Genomic DNA, 25,042 nt, shown 5'->3' on the forward strand with positions numbered 1-25,042 from the left:
CTCTTTCACATCATGGGATCCTGGAGAAGTGCTCTTCCCTGAGGCTTTGGAGGGGACAGTAGTCACTGCCAGAGAAGGAAGCCCAGGTGATGGCTGGGTGGATGCTGCAGGGGTCAGGGATGGCAGGAGTAAAGATGCAATAGAGTGGGCTTTGGGGGTGTTGTGAAGTCAGAGCAGCAGAACAGAGTATAGTGGGAACCCCAGGAAGGAGGGAATCCCTCTCACAAAGAAGCCATGAAGTTGAGTGCGTAGGTGCATGCCTGTAATCCTGTCTGCTCAGGAGGCTGCGGAGGGAAGATCTCAAGTTCAAGGCCAGCCTGGGCAAGTTAGGGAGATCCTTTCTAAAATAAAAAATTAAAAGGGCTGAGGAAGTAACTTAGTGGTAAAGCACCTCTGGGTTCGGTCTCCAGTACCAAAAAAGAAAAAGTCGTGCCACTGTGTCCATGTATCTCAGACATGAGCCCCACCACCCGTCCTGCTGACACTGGACCAGAGAGGTCAGTCTGTGGTGTAGTCCAATAGCCTCTCTCCTGCCCCAACAGCCCAGCTTGTGCTTCTTGACCTTGACCATGGAAAACCATGTCCACAAACAGATTTTCTGGGAAGCTAGTGATGATTCAGTCTCAGGTCTCCTTGTTTGTACACTTCCAGGCTCTGGGAAGGTGGAGGGACCCTAGTTAAGTTTCTATGTGGTCATATGTGAAAATGTAAGACCTTTTTGTAGTTATATTTTAAAAGAACACCCAGATTACATATTTTGGGGCTCACATAACCTGAATCTGTCCCTGTTTGTGTCATCAATAAAAGAAGGAATTCATTTCGGTTACCAGGGAAGTGGGGTAAATCATCAAGCTGGAGAAAGAAATATGAAAGAAAATTAATCCATTTAGGGAAGACACACCACAAAGGAGCAACCCTGACTCAGAGAAAGCAAAATTTTAAAAGATCAGGTGGTCTTCGTGGGCAACAAGCCAAACTCCTGTTGGGGATGTTCAAGGCTGAGGAGTCTGTAGCAGTGATTGACAATGTGGTTTTTGGCCCTTTTCAGGACCAGGCAGCTAAATGGCACCTGCAGCAGCTCAGTGGACATGGAGCTCTTTCTCCATTACTCCCTCATCCCATCAGTAAGTAAAGACCGGGGAGGGATGAAGCGGGGAGAGGAGTTGGGTGGCTGTGTGACACAGGCCCCCGGAGGGCTGACAGCTCAGGGGAGGGACATCAGCAGAGTTTCCTTCTAAAGCCTTCATTCAGTTTCTTACGTTATGCACCAAACTCATAGAAGAAAGATGTTAAGAATTCAACCGTCAGCAATACCAGACAGAAGACGGAGCCTGTGCAAAGGCCCTGTGGGGAGAGAGGAGATGGAGAGCATGAGGAGCTGAGAAGGCCAGGAGTGGGGAGCCCAGTGGAGGAGTCTGGGGAGCAGGGCAGGGCCCAGCCAGGCATGGCCCTGTGGGGCTCTCTGTTGAGTTCTGTTGTCAATCAGAGGACAAGGGAAATAAGTGAGGGGTTTTCAGAGTGAGGGTGGCATGGTCAGATCTGTGTTTTTAAAGCTCACTCTGGTTGCAATGTGGAGAGGAAGCTGGAAGAGCAATTAGGACTCATTGTGGGGGCTCAGGGAGGGCAGCTTAGGTCCTTCTATATGATGGTGGACAACTTGAGACGTTGGGAGTGAGAGGACCTGCTCATGGGTGAGGGAGGGAGGTTAGAATGAGCAGAGGTTGAGGATGACTCCTGGGTTTTACTTGCACGTCTGGAAGGGTGGTGGCAGCTGCCCTTCACTAGTTATGGAAAATTAGAAGAGATCCAGGTTTGGGGCGGATGAAACCACAAGGCAGGGAGAAGAATATCATGAGTTCCATTGAAGACCCACTGAATTTGAGATGCTTCTTACAAAGAAATACCGAATGTGTGATTGTTGTATAGTTATGAGCTTTGGAACATGAGAACATGTTCCATGTATGAGGACATGACCAAATCCACAGAGCAAATCCCTGACAGTCACCACTGCCTTTTCACAGATGAAGAGACCGAGGTTCAGGGAAGTCAAGTCTCCCTTCAAGCCAGTGTGTGGGAGAAACCAGGTTGGAACCCACATCTTCTCAGGGCAACACAAAAGAAAGCTCAGTGCAAAACATCTGGTAGCTCAGGGCCACAAAGTCAGACCCTTGACTCTGCAGTGTGAGGTGACAGGGACACTCTGCATGCTGGGCTCAGCCACACACCCTCTCTCAGTGGGGACACTGAGGCCCGGCTGAAGATGAACAGGTCCCACTGACTCTCCATCTTCTCTTCTACAGCTTTTCATCATTTTGGTCTTGTCCCTCCTACAAAGACGAGAGCACTGTAGACAGACAGAGGACACCTCCTACCTCCTGGGGAACCACTTTGGAATCATCGTGTGAGTTGAGTCGGGGTCAGCCCCTACAGCTGGGGGTACTCTCTAGTTGGAACCAACATCAACTTGAGGCCAGGTAGCTCCTAGGATCCATGCACACTCCTGGCGTGTCCCTTCCCCAATCCAAACAACACCTGAGAGATGAGAATCCACTTCTAAGCCATCGCAGCCCTGGGTGCTGAGATCTGCAGGGAGGAGACTAAGAGGACTCGGACTCCTGTGGAAAAGGCCTTCCCACATGGAAGGTGTGGCCACCTCGGGGAACAGGAGGAAGAGCGTTCCCTGTGACTGGGAGGGAGTCTTCCTGGCGGATGGTGCCATGAGTCATGTTCCAGATCTTGCTGCACCGGGGAGCTTCCTTTAATTTTCCCCCTCTGTATTTTTTTATTGGTGCATGGTGACTGTCCCTAATGGCGGGATTCATTGTTACATGCACAAAATATAACAACATGACTTGGCCAATATCATTCCCCCGTGTTGGAAGAGTCCACACCCAGTGCAGGTTTCCAGATGTGCAAGTTGTTGAATTGAATTGCATCGTAATCAAGACGCCCCTGGCAGTACGTACAAGCCACGTGAGACTCAGTTTCCCCATCTTTAACTCAGATGGACACCCCTAATCTGCTCATCACAGGGTCAATGTAGAGCAAATGAAGAATTGCTTTATAAGCTGTGAAGTGCTGCAGGCACAGGAAGGGTTATATTTCAGTAAATAACCCCTTTCCGCTACTCCACTGATCCCCCTTTGGTTTCCATGTGATTCCCACCTCCTTTGTTTTCCTGTTTCCTCTCTACCTTCCACACACCAGGGGAGCTTTCAGGTCCTTTCTAGTTCTGCCATTCTGAGTTGCTGTGTTCCTGATCATATTTTTTTCTTGAGTTCTATGTTGCCCCATTATCTCTAGTTATTACCATCACCATCACCATCACATCATCATCATCACCACCACCATCATAATCACCATCACCATTATAATCATTATCACCATCACCATCATCATCAACACCATTACCAACATCACCATCACCATTGTCACCATCACCATTGTCATCATCATCATCATCACTACCATCATCACCATTACCATCATCACCTCCACCACCATCATCATCACTACCACCATCATAACCATCACCACCGTCATTACCATCATCAACATCATCATCATCATCATCACCATCACCATCACCATCACCATCATCATCAACACCATTACCAACATCACCATCACCATTGTCACCATCACCATTGTCATCATCATCACTACCACCATCATAACCATCACCATCACCATTGTCGTCATCATCATCATCATCATCACTACCATCATCACCATTACCATCATCACCTCCACCACCATCATCATCACCACCACCATCATAACCATCACCATCGTCATTACCATCATCATCATCATCACCATCACCATCACCATCACCATCACCATCACCATCATCATCACTGTCATGCAGTTAACATTCATGGCACCCTGTTTGTGACCCGGGCCCTAAGCCACTTGCCTTGCATTAGTTTCCTAAATCCTCTTTTGCCAATATAGCGTCATGGAGGCCGTTGTCCTCACACCATGGATAAGAAAACTCAGACTCAGGTTAAATGACTTGCCCAAGGCCACAGAGATACAAGTGACAAGAGCTTTAACCCAGACTGGTTTGGTATTTTTTCCTTTCTCCCAGTGTCAACATGAGCAGGTTCAAGCTAGAGACACCCCAAGATCTCATCGCTGGGCTCTGGAGAAGGAAGAGAAAGCCAGAATTTCAGGACTGAGGCTGAGGTTGACTTGAGATGCAGAGAGGGAAAATCCAACCACCAAGTCCAAGGGCACTGCACACCAGCTCTGAGCAGCAGCTAGAGGAATTCTGGACTCCCTGGGACATTTGACCCCTCCCACAGCGCCAGGTGTAAGCCACACTGGTGGAGGCAAAGCTGAGGTTGATGGGTAAAGATCTCAGACCCCACCCCTGGCATGTGACATGAAGGGGCTGGTGCAGGACTTGATAAGAAGCAGGAATTCCACAGCAATTATATTAAACTTCTCTGAATTAAATTGACCAGGGCACATTTGAATTGCTCCTGGCCGCTTTCCCATCCTACTTCTTTTCATGATGTTTGCCTCCATCTTTACTGAACAGTAACTCCATGTGCGGTTGGCCCTCCACAGATTACCATTTGCTCTCCACAGTGGCACTCTAGTGAGCAGAATGGGGTGTCCATTCCTGTTTTAAAGATGGGGAAACTGACTCTCACATTGCTTATAAGTACTGTCAGTGGCATCTTGATTGGAATGCAAATCAGTTCAACAACATGCACATCTGAAAACCTGCACTGGGTATGGACCCTTCTCCAAGGTCCTGGGCTAGGTCCCGCCCCAGAGGAGTTGATAGTTTATAGCTGGAGTTGTTTACTCTGGTCTAGACCAAACTCTCCTGGCTGGAAGAGACAGACGTGCATTCAAGCTTTGTTTCAGGAAAAAAAAAAAAAGAAAAAAAATTGAAAATAAAAAAATCCACAGAAACCAGAGTGGCCTAATGAGAACTGGTCTCTAGAGCTGGGAACCTATAGGAGATTGACTCTTTGTCTTTTTGCCCCGTGTCACCAGGGCCCCTCAGCATTATTTTGCTGTGTTCCTCTCTGGTAGCTAGGATCTCTGACTTAGGATCTCTGTGTGGCATTGACTCTGATCCCAACTTGATGTGACTTTCCAAACTAGGACTTTAACAACCTACTTGCTCATAGCCCAAGGGCCACAAATCCAAATACAAGAACAGGCATCCACCCGGCTCATCCAAAGTCAGGCGGTGACCCTGTCCACGGTGGCCAGGAAGGCATGGTCGTATAGGGAAGGCAAATTTTTCTCTTTACCCTCTTAAGGTGATTCAGCTGGGTCCCAGAATTTAAGTTGACATAAAAGAGATCCACAGGACAAAAGCATGCACATTTATTTAACATAAATTTTACGTGACACAGGAGCCCTCCTAAGGAAATGAAGGTCCATAGAGACAGCTAAAGTGGAACATGGATATATTGGATTGGATCCAAAGTAACACATTGTGGAAAAGTAACTAAATGATGTGAAGATTAGAGTTATGTTAATTAGTTCTGTACAGAATTCTCCAATCTCAAATTCTTATCTTTATGAAAAGAATGCTATTTTCCTCCTATAGAGAGGGAAATTTCATGTGGGAATTTCACCTCCTGTGTTGAAGTAGCAACATGAAGGTCAGAGTTAATATTCTTGTACCTGCAGGTTTAAAAGTGTATTTAACTCAAAATAATTAATGGGCTAGAGTGGTAGAGGCTTAGTTCCTTCAATCACCTGGCACCAATGTGGCCAGAGATACCCAGACCCCATCAGATACACTGAAGAGAGAATTCTCATAGGACATATTTGGGTCCAGAGAAGGTTCCCCCAAACCCGTATAAGACACGTTTATTGTTCTACCATGTCAGTCATACAGTCTGTGTCTCCTAGACCACACGTGTCTCATTTTGCCTTATGTTGTGGCTACTAGTGTCCTTGCTGTGTCCTCTACTGAACTTGGAGCTCCTGTAGGAAAAGAATTTTGTCTTCCTCACTTCAATCTCTGGAGTCTGTGTCTAGCTCTGAGGGTTGCGTTTTGGTTATAATGAAGAGTTTACTCTCCAATCATCCCTCTTCCAGATGAGATGGCTACTTTGGAAACCGTCTGTGGGAGTGTCTCAGAGTCATCTTCTGTCCTCATGAGCTGCTTCTGTTGTCTGCAGGCCTCTGGACTTCGTGGGGACTTTCAGTAACCGGTGGTCCTATGGAATCGCCTTTGGGGCCACAGCCAATAAGATCATGTTCTTGTTCTCAGAAGGCTACCAGCCCCTGCAGGTCCCGCAGTGGGCTCAAGGTACAGGCCGCCTCACTCCTGCTGGGACTTCACCATGGACATTCCTGCTATCAGGGGCCACAGGGGTTCTCTGGGGACAGGGGGTTAACATTGTGAACTGCCATGTTCTTCCCGGCCTGTGACTCGCCCAGGGTCAAGACCTAGCCCACAAAGCCCTAAACCTGGTTTGTGGGGCTTTCCCCCAGCGAGGTTCAGAGACCCTTTAGACGTGAAGTAACAAGGGAGCAGGAAGGGGGATTGTCCTCCCCTACACCCGGCTGCTCTCCTGAGTCCCAGCCTCGCTGCCTCTGGTTATCAACAGGCCTGGGATTCCTCCTCAAAGCATAACGTTTGCTCCTTCGGCCACTGGCTCAGCTTCCCATCCACCCCTACCTCCCGCCTCCTGCTTCATCTGAAGGAGCGGGTCTAATTTACAGGTTCAGGGATTTCCTAGACAATTCCTGAACCTCTCTGCCCAGCCCATTTCCCTCTCGGGGACTCTAACTTAAAAGATCAAATGCCTACTAGGCTCTCGTCCATCTCAGAACCCAAACGGCATCTCACTGGACACCTATCAGAAGTACCCAATTTGAGTACCCAAGTTTTGACCAATATTTATTTATACCCATGAATCCAATGCCAAAATCAAGATAAGGGACCCCAGAAGTTTCCTTATTACCCTTTGTGACCTCTGATTCCCTGTGGCCTCCTGTCACTGCTCCATCTCCAAGAAGCCACCTACCTGCTTAGTTTGAATTTCCCAGGATTTTGTATATATGGAGTCATCTGGAATGCCCTTTCTTTTCTTTTTTTTGACCTGGCTTCCTTCACCTAGCATAATTATTTTGCAATTCATACATGTTTAGCGTTCATCAATAGTTCATCTTTTTATTTTTTATTGCTGAGCATATTTCACTACCTATCACAGTTGATCCACTGACCTGTTGATAAACATCTGATTTATTTGCACTTATTGGCTATTGCAAATAAAGCTGCTAACAAAACGTTTGTGTACAAGTCTTGGAATCTGTCCATGTTTCCATTTTCCTCAGGTAAATATCTATGAATGGAAGAGCTGGGTCATATAGATCATACAGTAGATCATGCTTTTTAAGAAACTATGTAACTGTTTTTCAAAGTCATTGTAACCATTTTTAGATGGCCACCATGGTATATTAATTGTAGAATTCCTACATCAGCACTTGGTATGGCCAATCTTTATTTTTAGCCATTCTGCTTGGTATGTAATGGCACCTCATGGTGGTACTCCTTTGAATTTTCATAGTAATGGTGCTGAGAGTATTTTCATGTGCCTATTTGCTGTTCTTATATCCTCTTTGATAAAGGTTTAATAACAATGATTCTGTCCAAGTCACTTACCTAGTTTTGAAAATTGGGATTTCTGTTTTCTTATTGAATTCAGGGAGTTCTTTATATATTCCAGGTATAAGTCTATTATACGATACATGAATTGAAAATGTTTTCTCCCATCTGTGGCTTGTACTCTCATCCTCCTAACAGACTTTTGAAAGGCTGACCCCTTTAATTTTGATGAAATCTAATAGACTCTGTTTTTCTTTTATGGTTCATACTTATGATGTCATTTAGGAAATTCTTGCCTAAACTAAGGTCATGTAGATTTCTTGTTTTTTTTTTTTTTTTTTAAACATTTGGAGCTTTGATACCTTTTCTTCTTATGTCCTCGGAGCCTCTCCCAGGATCAGCTCAGAATAGACACTTGGTACAGGCCCTCCTGCATGATTGGATTCTCCTAGATCCTGTTAGAACATCTCAGAGCTGGGGAGTGGCAGGACCCGTATGTAGAGGGCGTGCTGTAGTGTACATGCATGTCCCTCTGTGTTGCTACTGAGCGCTTGTGGTACTGTATTCTCGTAGTTTTTGTGAGTGTCTTTCTGTGGTCTGTCTCCACCTGACATACTGTGAGCTAATCACCTGCAGGGATCGAATCTTCTCCATCTTTTTAGAAAGCCCCCTGCCTGCCCAGAGCAGGACCAGGAAGGGCCTGTTGCAGGAATGACAGGCTCTGCTCCTCCTTGGGTGTAGCCTGGAGCTTCTCCACTTACCCCCACTTGAGGTCTGTACAAGCACCGCAGCTCCCGGGGGTGAGGAGGGGAGCTCACCGTCTCTGGCCTTTCCTCTGCCAGCCTTTGTGCTTCTGATCGGAGGCTTCGAGGTCGGCCTGTCCTTCTTCCCCTTCTTCGCCTGCCTCTCGTCCGAGTTCCGGCTGACCAGCTCCATCCTGGGCTTCTGCTACTCCCTGCTCTGGTAAGATGGACTCTGCCGCTCCCCTGCACCCCCTGACTCCTTAGGCTGGAGGTGATCTGAGTGCAACCCTTGAAGGACACCTTTGCCCAGAACTGGGACCCAGAGTGGGCAGGGGTGACCTGTCCAGGGTCCCATGAGACCCCCTTCTTGAGATGCACTTGAAACTTCCAAAGGTTAGAGCAGCATTCTGTCTGCCCCACCTAAGGCTGCTCATTATTAGAATATTCCTAGAAGTCGAGGACTTAAGCTACAAGAGTCCCCCTGGGGTAAACGAGAACCCCATTTGATGCTTCTCTTTAACACTATCATGGCTTGTCTCAGGATCCTCAGAGAAAGCGCATGTGCCCTTGCTTGGCATTTAAGGGCACCGAAGCTGGCCTCTTCCTCCCTCTGCAGTCCCCAGCAGTGTCTAGCACACACCTCCACCCCACGAGACCACACTCCTGCACTCCTGCACCGGCTCACCCAGCAACCACTCTTACATGCCCACCCTGAGCCAGGTGAAGCAAGACAGAGCCGTGGGCCCGTGTTCTGGCCCTTGGTCCGTGTGTTCCTGTTCCTGGTGTGGGTCATCTGCCCTCCACCGGGCTCAGGGGCAGGTATGAACTCCTGTCCATGCACAGTGGCTCCCGCCAGACACCCAGCTGTCTCACCTGCCTGTTGTGCTCCGTGCCCTCAGCACGGGGCACCAGACTGGCACAGAGCTGGCACCAGGGAACACTGTTGACTGAGTAACACCAAGAACGATTCTCCAGCTCCCAGGGGAAGGCTCATTTTCTTGCCTTCAAATCCCTCCAGAACTTGCTAGTGTTTTCTAGGGGGCAGGTCCTCAGTCCATCCGCCAGGGGTGGCTGGCAGGGCCTCACAGCAGCTGACACCAGTGGCCACAATCCCAAGTTTGTCAGTGACGTGCTTCTTAGAAATTTAAATTGAGAGCTTCCAGGGTTCGATGTGGAGCGCTATCCTCCATTAGCCGGTGACAAACCCTGGACAAGGAAACAGGAGCATGGGACTCACTCAGCAGCTTGGCTGCCATGGGCTGGGGCCCGACCTTGAACGTGACCAGGGCAGTGTGTTGAGCCAGGGTCACAGCTTCAGAGGGGGTTTACAGACAAGGCCACAGAGAGGCCAAAGAGCCTCAGCTGCCCAGTTAGGAGATCTGGGTCCGAGTCCTCGCTTGCCCCCGCATCCCTGTGCCCTGGATAGACCTTGTCAACTCTGGACGTCCACGTCCCACCTGAATGATGGGGGAAGGGAGGACGAGCTCCCCACATCTTCCAAACTGGGTGCCTGAGTGGGGAGGGACATGCACGGGATCCAGGCACCAGCCCTCCCCAGGGGGCAAGGAGCCGGAGGCAGGTCTGGGCTGGTGGGATCTGGGCTGTTTTCACTGGAGCTAGTGGTGGGGCTGGGCTCGGAGGGAACCCAGTGCCCTAAATCCTGTTTCTGTTCCTACAGGTTTGTTGTCACTGTTCTTCAAATCTCAGAGTGTCCTCATGGGCAGGTAAGCGTCTGCTGACCTTACCTGTCACATCATCATGGCCTACCTGCTGTGTGACCTTGGACAAGCCTCTGTCACTGTCTGGGCCTCAACTTCCTCATGTGCAAAAAAGGGGAGTTGGAACCACTCGTGATGCTTCCATTTGTGCAGCACCTTGTGTTCATTCACCAAGCGGTCATCAGGGTGCCTGTTCACAGGCAGGTAGGGGTCTCACAGCAGCCCCACCTGGTGGGGAAGTTCATCACACCTATTTTACAGGTGAGGAAACTGAGTCCCAGCACATTAAGTAACTCATAGGAACCTAGAGTTGGGAATTGAGGTCAGGCCTGGCTGACTCCAAACCCCATTTCTTTCCATTCCGTGTAACCTCAGTTTCTCTGTCTATAAAATGGGTGGATTCCACTAGGGCACCCTTCTGGCTTGGCCATGAGTTGTCCTTCCCAGAGTTGGTGGAAGTTGGTCTTTAGTCCTGGGGCCCAGAAATGGAGAAAGATGCAAGAGGCCTGCTAGGCCTCCCTCTCTCCTTCCCTGCTCCGGGGCTACTTCTCCCTCTCCCTCTCTTCCTTCCCACCTCGACCGTCCACCTGGCTAGCTGCCTCTCAGTCTCTCATATTTTTCAAAAAGAACATCTAATTTCCTAATCAGGAAAAACAAAAAAGCCACGCACACTGTTTTCATAAAAGAAAACGGGGATGGAAAGACCCGCAACCCGGGCTGCGGGACTCCAAGTTCAGGGCTTCCCGGAGCATCTCCTCGGGCGGGCGGGACCGCGGGGACTGGCCGCAGGGAGCGGGCGGGCCTTGGTGGGAGCTGCTGGGCCGGCCGAGCCCGCGTCACAGCGCCCCCTGGTGGCCAGGCCCTGCCCCGCTGCAGCCCGCGCCCTTGCTCTGCTTCCCTTGCAGTTTGTGGGGAGGTACGAGACCCTGCTCTTCTACTGGCCCTCGCTGCTGTGCCTGGCTTTCTTGCTGGGCCGCTTCCTGCACATGTTCGTCAAGGCTCTGAAGGCCCTCCTGGGCTGGGAGCCCCACGCGGTGAGTGTACTGGTTGTGTGCACCACAGGTTTAATCCTCACAGCAGCCCTGGGAGGTGGGTATCCTTATAACTTCTCACTTCCTGGATTCAAAAACTTGGACCCAGAGAGGTGAGGTGAGTTGCCTAAGGTAACCCAGCCAATATATGGCAGAGCCAGAATTGGAACCCAGTCTCTTAGCCCCTGTCATACACAGCCTCTCTGGCTTGGGGTAAATGTCTGTAGCCTGGGGTCATGCTGGGGTTAGATAGGTCCTCTTCTCTCCCCACACCTTCCTGTTGAATCAGAATTTGGGGTTTCTAGTGACACCTGGGACTCATTTGCTGCAGCTTTGGCCTTTGTCATCTCCTGAGTTTGAAGGAGTTGTGACTAGTTTGTTTTATTTAACTTGAAAATTTCTTGTCATTTGGTTATCTTTTCAAAAGGAATACATGGCAGTCAGGACAAGCTAGGTTATGCTGTAGTAACGAACAAGCCTCCAGATCTCAGTAGCTTAAAACAATAAGAGCTCACGTCTCACTATTGCTGCATGGCCATCAAAGGTGTGCTGGGGGCTTTCTCCCAAGTTCTCTTCTCTCTGTGACCCAGGATGATGGAAGAGCCATCACTGAGAATGCTACTGATTGGCACAGAGCAGGGAAAGAAAACATAGTGAAGAATGCACTAGCTTTTCAAGTCTCCACCATGATGTCACTTGTCATTCAGACATTTTTGGACAAAGCCACCCTTTGGTCGTGCACACCTTCAAGTGGGTGAGAAGACACAGCATTATGTATTGTATCTTGAAGGACGTAGAACCAGGGTGTTGGTGGATGGCCGCAAGACTCACGCATAGAGACCTGCAGCTGCCTAAAAATAGCACAAGAAAGAAAATGACATTAAGGTGCCCTGGCTATGACAAAGAGCTTCAGAATGTTTCATATTTGAATATGGAAGTTAGGTCTTCCTGGACTCCCCTCAAATACAGTTGCTGGTAGAGTGTTTTTTCCTAAAATATAAATTTTATCTAAACTTTTTTTTCTGTAGAGAAAAAAAAGGCCAATTTGGATGCTTTTGCTTAAAACTGGGGGGAAAAAAGGAATTTTTTTTTTCCTGAGAAAATAGCTGTCACTAGTTGGGGGCTTTTCCTGGACAGGCATTGTGCAAGTGCTTTGTAGAGAGTGTTTCCTGAGTCCCCACCATGACCTTCTGGAAGGTATTATTTTCTCCATTTGCTAGGGAGGGGCCCAAGAGCAGAGACGCGAAGCTTGTCTGAGGCACACAAATCCCGATCTCCAGTGGGATCCTAACCAGATCTTTTGGACTCTACCCCAAATCCTGGATATATAAGATCTCTCAAAGTACAGAAAACGTACACACTACTGTGGGAAGCTCACTGCCCTTGGAGAAAACATTTCAAACCAGACCACTAAAATTTCTTTTATTTAAATGCTGAAAAGGTAAGCAATGAGCCAGAGAATCTCCTTGTCATCAACAATGAGAGCGTTAGGATTTGGGGTGCATCTTTCTTAATTCAGGACTTGAACTATGATGGGAAATCGCCAGTGTCTCGGGAAGTCAGTCCTCTGACACAGTGACACAGTGGCTGGCAGTCAGGGGACAGCAGCGAGAGCCTGATCCACAGAAATGGTAGCTAAATTGCATTCCCAGAGTCCTGCCCTCAAAAGCGATAGCCCCTCAGAGTCCTAAACCCGAACCAGACAGGTGCCTTCCTGTGTCCTTTCCCACAGGAGGAAAAGCCCCTGCTGGAAGCTCACCAGGCCGAGCACGTCAAACAGCTCCTGAAGAAGGCCTGCCCACGGTAAGCCGGCTTCTGCCCTTCACCCCCAGGCTCACTGAGGAGATCCCTGGGGACAGGCCCTGGGACCCGTGGGATGGCGCTATAGGAGCCAGGGCTCTTGTTGGCTAATTACAGAAAACAACCTCAAGTGAACTATCTGTAAGAAAGGAAATGAGTGGGTTCACACGGCTAAGAAATCGGGAGGGACTCAAATCTAGGGGCGTATTGTTTTGTTTTGTTGGTACCAGGGATCGAACTCAGGGACACTCAACCACTGAGCCACATCCCCAGCCCTGTTCTGTATTTGATTTAGAGACAGGGTCTCACTGATTTGCTGAGTGCCTCACTTTTGCTGAGGCTGGCTTTGAACTTGTGATCCTCCTGCCTCAGCCGTCCACTGGGGATCACAGGTGTGCACTGCTGTGTGCGGCCCTCCAGGGACTTATTGATATCATCAGAACTAGGTCTCTTTCCCTCACTCCTCTCCCAGCTAGGCTTTCACTGTTTGGGCTTCACAGGTAGGTGGGCTTCCTCCACGTGATGCTCCCAGACTTTTAAGTTTATATCTTCCTGACTTGAGCTCAGAAGAAAGAAAAATTTTCCTTTCCAGTTATGCAGATAAAAGTCTCAAACTAACTGGGGATAGTGGCACACACCTGTAATTCCAGTGACTGGGCTGAGGCAGGAGGATCACAAGTTGGAGATCAGCCTCAGCAACTTAGTGAGACTTTGAGCAATTTAGCAAAATCCTGTCTTAAAATCAAAAATAAAAGGAGTTAAAAATGTTGTTCAGTGGTAAACTACCCCTGGTAGCCTCTCCAAAGTCCCCCTTCCCCATTCCCAATGCAACTTTTCAAATTGCATTGGCCTGAATTTAGTCTGATCACTCTTCACTGCCAAGAAGCTAGGAATTTGATCATTTAGCTTAATAAATTACTGCCCCCCACCCAGAAAACCCCTACAGTTTTTGTAAAGGTAAGGGATTATGGGGGCTGGGCTGTGGTTCAGTGGTAGAGCACTTGTCTAGCATGTGTGAGGCCTTGGGTTCAATTTTCAGCACCACATATAAATAAATGAATAAAATAAAGGTCCATCAACATCTAAAAAAACTTAAAAAAAGATAAGGGATTATGAAAACAGTAAAAACTACTAATGCTCTTTCTGTACCCTAAATTCCAAGACAAAGAGAAGATGGTACTGTTGGAAGAATCAGGTATTTCTTTACCTACGTCTCTTTTCTTGGTGTTTATTCATTCACAGAGAGAGAAAAAAGTCTTGGTTCCAAACCAGGGTATATGACTGGGACCCCTGTTTTCAATTCCCAAGCAGAATGGTTGGAACTATCGTGTTGGCTTTCATCTGCCTGTACCTCGTAAGTAGCTCTGTGAAAATCCTTTTTTATATTTTATAAATGGAGCAGGGCAGGGGCTGGGGTTATGGGGCCTTTGAGACATGGAATCTGTTGAATAGGTTCCTGAAAAGCTGGGTCAAAATCAAATCTTGGTAAGTCAAGGAAGTACAGGGCTTCAGTGCTACTATTTTGCTCCCAAAGGACATGTTTACCCACAGGGTGAATATCACTAAGAAAATGAATCCACACAAAATAAAACTGATATGCTTACAACTCCACGTGGTGAAATTTATCATTAACTAAGAATTAACGGAAGAAAAAATACATTTGAGACAATTTCATATACAATTTGACCCAGGAAAGTTGGTAGAGTTAATGATCCCTAAAGAAAACTTATAATTAGGGCTCAGGTTGTAGGTCGGTGGCAGAGTGCTTGCCTGGGATGCCCAGGGTCCTGGGTTCAATCCCCTGCACCACAAAAATGAAAATAAAAGAAAACATAATTATATAATCTAGTTAGTAAACTGTGCTGTTAACAAAATTCATATCAGTTAAATAGTAAATAATTGATCCTGCCAAATTATTAGTGAATTAAAAATAAAAGTGGATCGCTGGGTGCGGTGGCACATGCCTGTAATCCCAGCAGTTTGGGAGGCTGAGGCAAGAGGATCGTGAGTTCAAAGCCAGCCTCAGCAACTGCGAGGCATGAAGCAACTCAGTGAGACCCTGTGTCTAAGTAAAATACAAAATAGGGCTGGGGATGTGACTCAGTGGCCGAGTGCCCCTGAGTTCAATCCCTGGTAGCAATAAATAAATAAATATATAAAAGTGGATAAACTAGAATTGGTTTATGGTACTATATTTTTTAAATGGAACAAAATTTAAAAGTCCTATTTTAATTTGCTTTCTTGCCCCCCAATACTTTTTTAGTTGGAGATGGACACAACACCTTTATTTTATTATTTATTTTTATGTAGTGCCAAGGATTGAAATAAGAGCCTCACACATGCTAGGCAAGTGCTCTACCACTGAGCCACAGCCCAGCCCCTCACCCCAAATTTTTAAATGTTGACATGATTCTGATTTCGGTGTTTATTAACTATAGAATCAAAACTTGTGTGGTCAAAAGCATCTGAAGTAAAATGATAGTCAAGAGAGTGTCAAATAGAATAAAAATGGTAAAGGCCAATCATCTTTTGCTCGTCTCTACGTATAGGGATGATCCTTATTTAAATTAATCCTGTGATTAAGTTTTCAAGTGAGTGTATTAATTAGGTTGTGCTGAAGTCCAGTAATCCCCTAAATCTCAGTGGATCAACACTCTACGTTATTTGCCCATACAGCAGTGCTGAGGGGGTATTCAGAGGTAATTATGCACCATGTGGTCATTCAGGAACCCAGTAATCTTCCATCCTGTGTCCCTGCTTCCTGAGGACCTCATTATATCTGCATGCTGTCAACAGAAAGGAAGGAGCATGGAGAAATGCCTATGGGAGTTTTCTCTATTTTTTTTTTCTTTTGATAGCAGAAATTGAACCCAGGCTGCTTAACCATCAGGCCACATTCCCCAGAACTTTTCTTTCCTTTAATTTTGAGACGAGGTTTTGTTAAGTTTCTGAGGCTGGCCTCTAACTTGTAATCGTCCTGCCTCAGGCTCCTGATTTGCTGGGATTACAGGTGGGTGCCACTATGTTCAGCTTATAGGAAAATTTCATGGACTGGGTGGCAAGTATCACACGTCCCTTCTAGTCCTCTTCCATTGGCTAAAATTGGCCATGTAGCCACATCTAATATAAGAAGCTAGGAAATGTGGTCTAGCTTTGTACCCAAAGAAGGGAGAATGGATTTTCAGGGACACCTAGAGTTCTCTTCAATATTGAACAACTCCCTAGGAGTTACGGCATTTCTTAAGTGTTCATTGAGCATCAATTGTATGTTCAGCACTGTGCCAAGAATCTCATGTTCTGAGTGATGGATATAAGACATGGTACGGATATATAAGACATCTTATAGTCTAGGATAAAAAAGTGGATAAGATGAATGTGCTCTGGAAGTTCAGTGAATTCTTCTAAATTGAGATACTGCTTGTATGTGATAGCATTTGAGCTCCACTTTCAGAGACAAACATGATTTGGTTGGCAGAGAAAAACGGCAGCAGGAGCCATAGAAACAATGTGCGATGATAGGAAGGCAGACTGGTGGGTAAGCACATTTGTATGGAAACACCTTTTCCTCTATGGCTCCTGTCAGGATCAATGAAGGCTAGAGCAATGGGAGTGGTGGTTGTACCGGTCCCTAAGGCCAGCCCTTTGTCCTGCAGGGGCTCAGACCCTGGGAAACAGATTTGGCATCCATGCAGGTAAAAGAAAATGCAAGGTGCAGTTGGGATAGTAGGCATGCTCTACTTGGAGACAGCAGGAGCCTCTAGCCACCAGTCCTTCCATATGCATTTTTATATGCAGACCAAACAAAGAAGGCACATTGCCAGCAGGTTACATAAGTGCGTGCCCACAAGAAGACGTTTTTGATCTGAGCAAAAGTGCTGAATCGGGGTGTTTATGACCTTGACTACATGCTAAAACATAGCTGGCTGGAAGTCTCAGCGAGGGAGCTTAACTGTAGCCATCTGGGCTTGCCCTACACCCTCACTCAAAGTTAGCTATTCACTTCACGCTGATCCCATTAATGTTTGAGGAGTTCCTTGGGGCCCAGTCTTGTGTGCTATAAGGTGAGAACAGAGTGGAAAGTTTTCTATCAGCTCCTGTTTCATTCATTTTAAAGCAGCCAGGGTCACTTTTGGAAGCTGAAATGCCTGTAAGAGGCTGATTTCAAAACCAAAGGGAGTCCATATGCTATTCCCCTGCTGAGCCAAACTCAGGCAAGACCTTGAAACCTTTGCTCTGTGTCCCCAGTTCATCATCATTGAGTTCTGCATGTTCGTGTTCGTGAGAGACAAGCTGGATGTGTTTGAAGGCAAGCTGGAGAGTTATGTCGCCTTAATGAACGAGACGGGGACCCTGACCCCAGTCATCTTGCAGGTGAAGGAGCTGATCAGCGTCTCCAAAGGTAAGACCATCTGCTACCAACATTCCCGCCACCAGCATGGGAAAGCAAGGGAATTTTAAGTGTGGCAGTGCACACTTGTAGTAATATTGCTGTTAGTGTCGAGATCACCTGGCGGAGATGTCTGGCCTTGGAGCAAAATGTGCTAGAGTTGATTTGTGCCTCCCTGGGTCAACAGAAAGACACAGGGGTCGGGACACAGAACATTTTGTCAGGATCTGTTTGGGGCTGAATTGAATATGCCCTGAGAATTTTCTTATCTTAAATAGCCTATTTTTTTCAATTCCAGTGGGAAGAATTAAAATGTTCCTTTATTTTCCACTTGGAAAGTAAAATAAAACACCGAGTCTTCACTTTTCTTTAAGATAACATGAAAAGTTCATTAACATTTTTCAAAATTTGCCCGAAGGTCACTTTTTAAAATAGATCTCTTGTTATAAGTTGGAGGCCAGTGTAGGCAATTTGGTGAGACCCTGTCTCAAGATAAAATTTAAAAAGGCCCTGGATTCAATCCACAGTACCATACATGTACACACGCACACAAACAGACTCTTGAATTTATTTCTTTTGTCCCACTGAATTTTGTATCCTTAGATTAACAGCTCCCTGAGACCTTCCCTCTGCCACTGCCCACCTCTGATAACCTCCATTCTCTACTTCCTGCTTCTATGAATTCAACTTTTTAAGATTCCACATGTATGTGACACTATATGGTATTTGCCTTAATAGCCTCCAGGTTCATCCATGTTGTCTCAAATGACAGGATTTTCTTTTTTTTTATGGCTGAATAGTGTTCCATTGTGTACACAACTTTTTTTTTTTTAAATCCATTCATTAGCTGATGGACACTTAGGATGAGTCCATATCTTGGCTATTATATTATATTATTTATTATTATAAATAATACTGCCATGAACATGAGAGTGAAGCTATCTCTTTGACATACTGATTTTATTTTCTTTGAATATATACATAGTGGTGGCATTGCTAGATCATAAAGTAGTTGTAATTTAAATTTTTTTTGAAACGGCTTCCATACTGTTTCCCATAATGGTCGTTCTAATTTATGGACCAACGGATAGTATGCAGAATTTCCTGTGTCTCCACATCCTTCCCAGCACTTAAGTTATCTTTTTGATAATATTCATTCTAACAGGTATGAGATGATATCTCACTGTGATTTTAATTTACATTCCCTGATAACTAGTGATGAGCAGTTTTTACTATGACTATTGACCATTTATGTCTCCTTTTGAAAGTCCTTTGCCCCTTTATTGTGGGCGACAGAGAAGCCACGTCCTCTTATAAAAGCTTTCTTATAAAGAAAGCTTTCTTGGAAAATGATAGATCCTAATGACGTGCCCATTGTCTGTGGAGGAAGGAGAATTGTCTTCTATTTCCAAATGAGAAAGCACCTGGACAAGGCGTCAGGATAAACTTGTCCTTGCTGCAGGACAAGTTGGAACCCTTCTCTTGGCCTCGATTTCCTCATTCGCAGAGTGAGGCTTGTAGTGGCTTGCTAAATGGTTTGCAAAATCTTTTAGGACTCTGATATTTAATGGCTAATGTTCCCTAACTCATGAAACAGACGTGGCAAGTGACTCCCCCTCCCCCACTTAAGACTCATGAGCTGGGAGAGTATAAAACTTGGGGGAGGAGGGCCTTGATACGAATTACTCTTTTACACCCAGGTATGTCATGGACATTACCTTCCAGGTGATGCTGAGGCAGGTACTGCTCCTTCCATAGTCCCATAGTTTACTGTTGCCCTTGAACATTTCATTCATCTTCAGTGCAGATTTATGATCAGCATGGTGAGATCCTGGGCATAACACAGAGAGCATATGCTACCCTTTAATTCAGGAGTACCCATTCTAAGTCTTATTGGTGACAGTCCCCATTGTGTTGATAATAGATTGACCTATAAAGTATAATGGTTTATTTTTGATACTCAATTCTATTCCATTGATCCATTTGCTTATCTTTCTGCCAGTTCTATACTAACTTTATTACTGTAGTTTTGTACTAAGTTTGAAATTAGGAACAGTGAGTCCTGAAATTTTATTCTTTCTCAAGATTATATTGACTATTCTGGGTCTCTTAATTGTAAGTGATTTTTAGGATTAGCTTTGTTAATGCAAAATGGCATTTGGATTTTCAGTTTGAGTATGTAGATCAATTTGGAGAATATTGCTATAACAATTAATATCCTATATGTGAGCAAGAAATGTCTTTTCATTAATTTAGATCTTCTTTAATTTCTTTCAAAATCTTTTGTAATTTGCAGTATACAAGTTGTATATTCTTTCACTATGTTTATTCTTAAGTATGTTATGCTTTTTATACTATTATAAATGCAACAGTTTTCTTCATTTTCAGATTGTTCATTGTATTATTACTTAATGTATTATTGTAATAATACTTAATGTATTATTCTTATAACCTGAAAATTTTGCAGAACTCGCTTATTAGTTCTACTAATTTTTTGTGTGTATCCCCTAGGATTTCCTATATATAAGATCATGTCATTTGTGCATAGAGATGGTTTTACTTCTTCCTTTCCAACCAGGATGCATTTTCTTTTCTTTTTTTTTTTTGAATTTTTTAATATTTATTTTTTAGTTTTCAGCGGACACAACATCTTTGTTTGTATGTGGTGCTGAGGATCGAACCTGGGCCACACGCATGCCAGGCGAGTGCACTACCGCTTGAGCCACATCCCCAGCCTGCATTTTATTTTCTTTTTCTTGACTAATTGCACTGGCTACAACCTCCAGTACAATGCTGACTACAATTGACAAGAGCTGACATTGCTTATCTTGTGCCTGATGTTGAGGGAAACTTTCAGTCTTTCACCATAAAATCTGATACTTATTGTGGGTTTTCAGCAAATGCCCTTTATCAGGCTGAGGAAGTTCCCTGCTATTACTAGGTCACTGAGTGCTTTTAATCATAAAGAGATTTGGATTTGTCAAATGCTATTTTTTTCCTGCACCTATTGAGGATTAGCTTCTTCAGAACCTTTTAAACCAACAAGTCACCTTCCTCCCCTGATTCCTACATCCCTCCCTCATTAATGCATAGAATCTCTCTGAAAGCAAGTTATATTCTAAATATAAAAAACTTGATTAAGGGTGAATGAGTGAATAGCCAAGACCTCTTGATCCCCATTAATCCTTGTATCTGGTTGCTGTGTAACCAACGCACTCCCCAGAAGTGGCAATTGTAATTCAAACATTAATGATGTTTTCCATCTATGGAGGCTATCAATGATGTGTGTACTCCACAATTTTCCCTTCCTTTATTCACTACAGAGTGAAAAATATAACACTAAAGGAGAGAATTAGGAAGGAAATAAAGTGCATCAAGGGCATTTGTGGTTAAAATGAAACAGAAAAATGAGTAGAAGTTATCAAGAAATGTATGGATAAAGGAAATGTATAGATAAAGGAAGCATAATTTTGCTTAGACCTTTTGGGTATGAGATTCTGCTTCTTGAATATTCCATTCCAAGTTTATTTTTCAAGGCCTCTCATCTCCCTTTTCATATTCCAGGAGTCTGGGTGGCTACCATTTTGCCTGCATCTCTCACGAGTGTGAGCTATCTGTTCCATATTTTGGCTTGTTACAGGTAAGAGGACTCTGGGAGTCATTTGTGTGACTTTAGCCAGAATGTTATCACCGACTTCTCAGAACTCCGGGGCGGTACCTGCAATACCAATCTGTGTCTAGGAATTGAATACAATGTCCAGGGTAGCCACATCTTTTGATAGGAAGGAAGAAAAAATTCAACTATGGATTTGAACTTCTCTGATGAACAGGCATTAGGCTGAAATCCTCATTGAATGTCTCCATTTTTACGCTTTGAGAAAGCTGAGACTCAGCAATTAAATAATATGCCCAAGCAATTAGCAGATGGTTCAGTCTTTCTGGCCACAAGATGTTATCTGGCATTTCCATTGGGCATCAGACCTACTCAGCTATTTGAGGTTGATAACTGGGGGCTCCCAACAGGTAAATCTAGATCAAGGGACATCAGTGGAACTTGGGTCACGCGGACCAGGAGCATCAGTCTCAAGAATGACAGTGCAGGGGCAGCAGTGCACAGAGCAGGAGGAAGGGATGGCCTTAAACATGCACAAGCATTTACTTACAGGCGTCAGTTTTGGTGTAACTGCTACCTTGCTCCCCACAAACCCCACAGGCTCACAGAGATTACATCTCTGAAGCAGCGTATCTTAAGATTCTCCCCAATTGCCTGCCCAAAGAGACCCAATGGGCAGGTGTCTTGCAGGTGGAGCCCACAAGAATATTCTCCTGGCATGAAGGGACCCAGCTCTCCACCAGCCCTGCCTTGCTCCCTTTCTGTGGACCTGGTGGGTGGTCTACCTGTGGCTGGAGATATTCTGTGAGACCTCTGAGTGTAACCAAGGGCAACCACCCTGCAGAGAGGCTGATGGATTTGGAGGAGGGTGGCTCAAGAGGAGGGAGGAGAGGGTATCTGGAGAGAGGAGTCCAGGCGGCTCCTTGCCTTCCACCGGTCCTCCAGGACGACCTTGCCTTGCCTTCTTATCAGGACAGTGGGGCAGAGGAAATTATGGGTGAGGAACCCCCCTACCTACTTCAGGGCACTAGCACTGTGCCAGCATTTTAATTGCTCTTGGCATTAACCTAAGCTACATGTAGACACTTAAAAAAAAAGTATTATGAAGAACATTTAGTGTTAAAGTAAGTCTTCCTCACACTTGGGTTCCTAAGGTCTTACCCCCAGATATCTACTGTTAACTGTTTTCTGTGTATCTTTCCAGAAATTTCTTATGCACAGTGCAAATATATGCTGTGTTTGTGTGTGTGTGTGTGTGTGTGTGTGTGTGTGTGTGTGTGTGTTGGTGGTAGTGTATGACTCCAGTGCTACCAAAAAAAAAAAAAAGAAAAAGAAAGAAAAGAAAAGAAAAAGAAAGTCATACATGCAAATTTGAAATTTCTGGTATCACTATTAAAAAAGTAAAAAGAAACTAGTTACATCACATATTTAATAACACAGTTTATTTATCTCATTATAGCCTAAATATTCTCATTTAAAAATGTAATAAGTATGAGAATTATTGACGAGATTCTTATATTCTTTTTTTTATTCTAAGAGTTTCAAACTTAGTGATCATGAAAAGTGAAAAAAAAAAAAAAGTCCTGGAAAAATGCTGGAGGTAAAATGTTAAGTTAAAATAAGAAGCAAACGTGCCCTGGGACTGTGACGACGTCAGCCTGATCTCTATGTCCAGGGCCAAGGCCTAGAGAAGGGAAAGGAAGCAGTCTGTGCGGGTGGGTGGCGCGAGCCGCTGGGCTCTTGTTCCCCTCCGCACTGTTGTAAGGCCATCCCCACCACCGGTCTCTGTTTTCACCTGTTCTCTGAATCTCATCACCTAAGCAATAGATATTCCTGGTAGCAAAATACAACAGCGTAGAAAGCAAACTGAAGAAAATAAAAGCTACCCACAACGCATTGATCAGATTCAGTTGCCATTAGGACTCAGTCATTATAAAAATCATTTTTACAAAATACATTAAACTTGTAGGTTTGGAAGGCAGATCAGGTGGTGCTGTGAGCTGGTACTGAACACAGCGGACTCCAGGCCGCCTGCCCCCCACGTCCTCGGGCCTTTCTGTTTCTGCCCACGGAGGTCGTTCATGCAAAAGGAGCCGTGGTTATGGGCATCACTTAATTATTTCACACCTTTTCTCCAGAAAGCACATGAAGAGGCTGTGGGCAGGAGATAAACACTTTCTCCCTTTGCGGTTCCACAGTCCTTCCCCGTCCGAGAGTGTGGTGAGTCTGAGACTGAGCCTTGTACCCAAACCTGCCTCTTTGGGTTGTGGGGAACCTCTGAGACTGGTAAGGGGGTCAGAGGGCACGAAGGTTCTCTCCTGCTCTGAGGTCACTGTTTCCTTCTACATCTCAGGTGGCCATTGCAAGGTACTCCGGCTGGCAAATAGCTTATATTCTGTGGGGTAAGTGCCACCTGGGGCCTGTGCAACCCAACACATGTTTCCTGGGAGGGAGGAGAGGGGAGTGGGAAGCAGCCCTGCCCTCAAGGGACCTTCAGGATGGGGGAGAGACACACAGGTCCATCATCCTGTCACCCTCCCCGCCTGTCCTGAATGTTAAGATCACCAGAGGAGGAAGTGACTGACCCCAGCCAGGACAGGGCTCTGAGGCTCTCTAGGGGAGTCTGCAGGTGGGAAGAGAAGAGTGGGAAGACAGGGGAGGCCATGCCAGGCAGCAGGAATAGCATCAGCAACCATGCCAGGGCCTCGCGTGGACTGCCAGGAAGACATGGGGGCAGATCATGGCGACCCCCAAGTGAGCCTTACTCCCCTGTCCCCAGGCTACCTCATCATCCATGTGATGCAGAGCCTGTGTGGCCTGATGATCATGTATGGCCTGGTGCTTCCTGTCACCCACCACAGGGGCCTGGAGATGCTCCGAAGGCTGGGACTTGGGATGTAAGTGCTGAGTGGGTGGCCTGTCCTCCTTGAGTCCTGAGAGCCAATCCCTGGGCCCCTGATCTTGGGCTGTCACCTCAACTGACCAGGAAGGGAAACTTCCAGTTTGAAAAAAAGCTTTCTCTCTCACCGTTACAATGAGCCTTTATAACTCTGTGTGTGTGTGTGTGTGTGTGTGTGTGTGTGTGTGTGTGTGAGAGGGGGCGGGGAGAGAGGGAGAGAGAGAGATGATGTGCATTTTCCATCTGGGAAAACTGGGTTCTCAGGAGGTGAGGGAGAGACAGGACAGCATGATGGAAGGAGGCAGGGAATAATCCTGGCTAAATTTTTAGATGTGCTGTGTGACTTGGGGCAAATGCCTCCCCTTCTCTGAGCCTCAGTTTACCCATCTGGAAAACGGTGAATGCTGGTATCCTTGAGCATTTACTATGTGTCTTTCCTCATGTCAGCTCTGTGAGTTTGGTGCTTATGCACAGTCCAGAAAACAATCACCGAGCAACCAAGTGCTCTATCCAAAGAGAGGGAGGATACAGCATCGAGGGCCAGGCAATCTGAAACCAAAGGCTTCTTACCATGACCTCACACTGTCACTCAAGAGTGTCCACATTGCATGTGACACTCTGGGGACCTCCCTACCAGAGCCCCATGCGAGTCTGGGGTGGAGCCCACCTTGTGCACTTTCCCACAGCTTCTAAGGCTCTTCCCAAGCACCATTTATTTCTCTCATTCTCAAACTGTCAAGCCACTCACCGGCTGCCACTCCTGGTAAGAAGGGACATCGTTGAGAGCCATGGGTTATGATCTGGAGCCAGAAGCTCTGGCCATGGGGCCTTGGTAAAGCCACCTCCCACGTTTGAGCCTCTGTTCCTCACCTGCACAGTGGGCATAGGATGGCTCCCGAGCACGGAGCTCACACGCTGGGTGGCCAGCCTCTCCCTCCTCCCTATCTCTGGACATCTGAGATGAGCCTAGAAGAGCAGGGAAGGCCACCTCAGGTGCCTGCCCTGTGTTTCAGCCTCACCATCTCCATCATCCTGGGCCTCATGATCCTGCAGATGTGGATTGCCGCCAGCTTCTTCCTGCAGCCCAAGCTGGGCCCAGGGGACAAGCAGAAGCCCTTGGCTCTCAATAACAGGTGAGATGAAGACGAATGGGGACGTGGCTGGGCTTAGGCTGTCTCCCAGTCCTTCCCCTTCACCCTTGGCAGGTTCCAGGGCCTCTCTATACTCTGAGAGGTGATATAATGGGCAGGGCTGAGC

The 25,042-nt window shown here is 46.2% G+C and overlaps 1 protein-coding gene across 6 annotated transcripts in view; it reads left to right on the forward strand.

The window, feature by feature from the left end:
- Positions 1–25,042, forward strand: part of LOC101960288 (stimulated by retinoic acid gene 6 protein-like) — a 41,953-nt gene that overhangs the window by 11,847 nt on the left and 5,064 nt on the right. For 5 of the 6 annotated variants that reach the window (XR_013438183.1, XR_013438184.1, XM_078047849.1 and 2 more), the window contains exons 3-16: positions 1,049–1,124; positions 2,301–2,401; positions 6,162–6,292; positions 8,437–8,557; positions 10,016–10,061; positions 10,961–11,089; positions 12,819–12,889; positions 14,129–14,240; positions 17,132–17,285; positions 20,838–20,913; positions 23,025–23,106; positions 23,240–23,288; positions 23,666–23,783; positions 24,664–24,918. Coding sequence is in view for 4 of the 6 variants with exons in the window: in XM_078047849.1 (XP_077903975.1) it covers positions 1,049–1,124; positions 2,301–2,401; positions 6,162–6,292; positions 8,437–8,557; positions 10,016–10,061; positions 10,961–11,089; positions 12,819–12,889; positions 14,129–14,240; positions 17,132–17,285; positions 20,838–20,913; positions 23,025–23,106; positions 23,240–23,288; positions 23,666–23,783; positions 24,664–24,918 (1,521 nt within the window). In the remaining 2 variants the exon portion in view is untranslated. The remainder of the gene's footprint in view (positions 1–1,048; positions 1,125–2,300; positions 2,402–6,161; positions 6,293–8,436; positions 8,558–10,015; positions 10,062–10,960; positions 11,090–12,818; positions 12,890–14,128; positions 14,241–17,131; positions 17,286–20,837; positions 20,914–23,024; positions 23,107–23,239; positions 23,289–23,665; positions 23,784–24,663; positions 24,919–25,042) is intronic. The other variant, XM_078047851.1, reaches the window with a different exon arrangement.

Source organism: Ictidomys tridecemlineatus, chromosome 4 (assembly GCF_052094955.1).
Source record: "Ictidomys tridecemlineatus isolate mIctTri1 chromosome 4, mIctTri1.hap1, whole genome shotgun sequence".
Classification (NCBI taxonomy): domain Eukaryota; kingdom Metazoa; phylum Chordata; class Mammalia; order Rodentia; family Sciuridae; genus Ictidomys; species Ictidomys tridecemlineatus.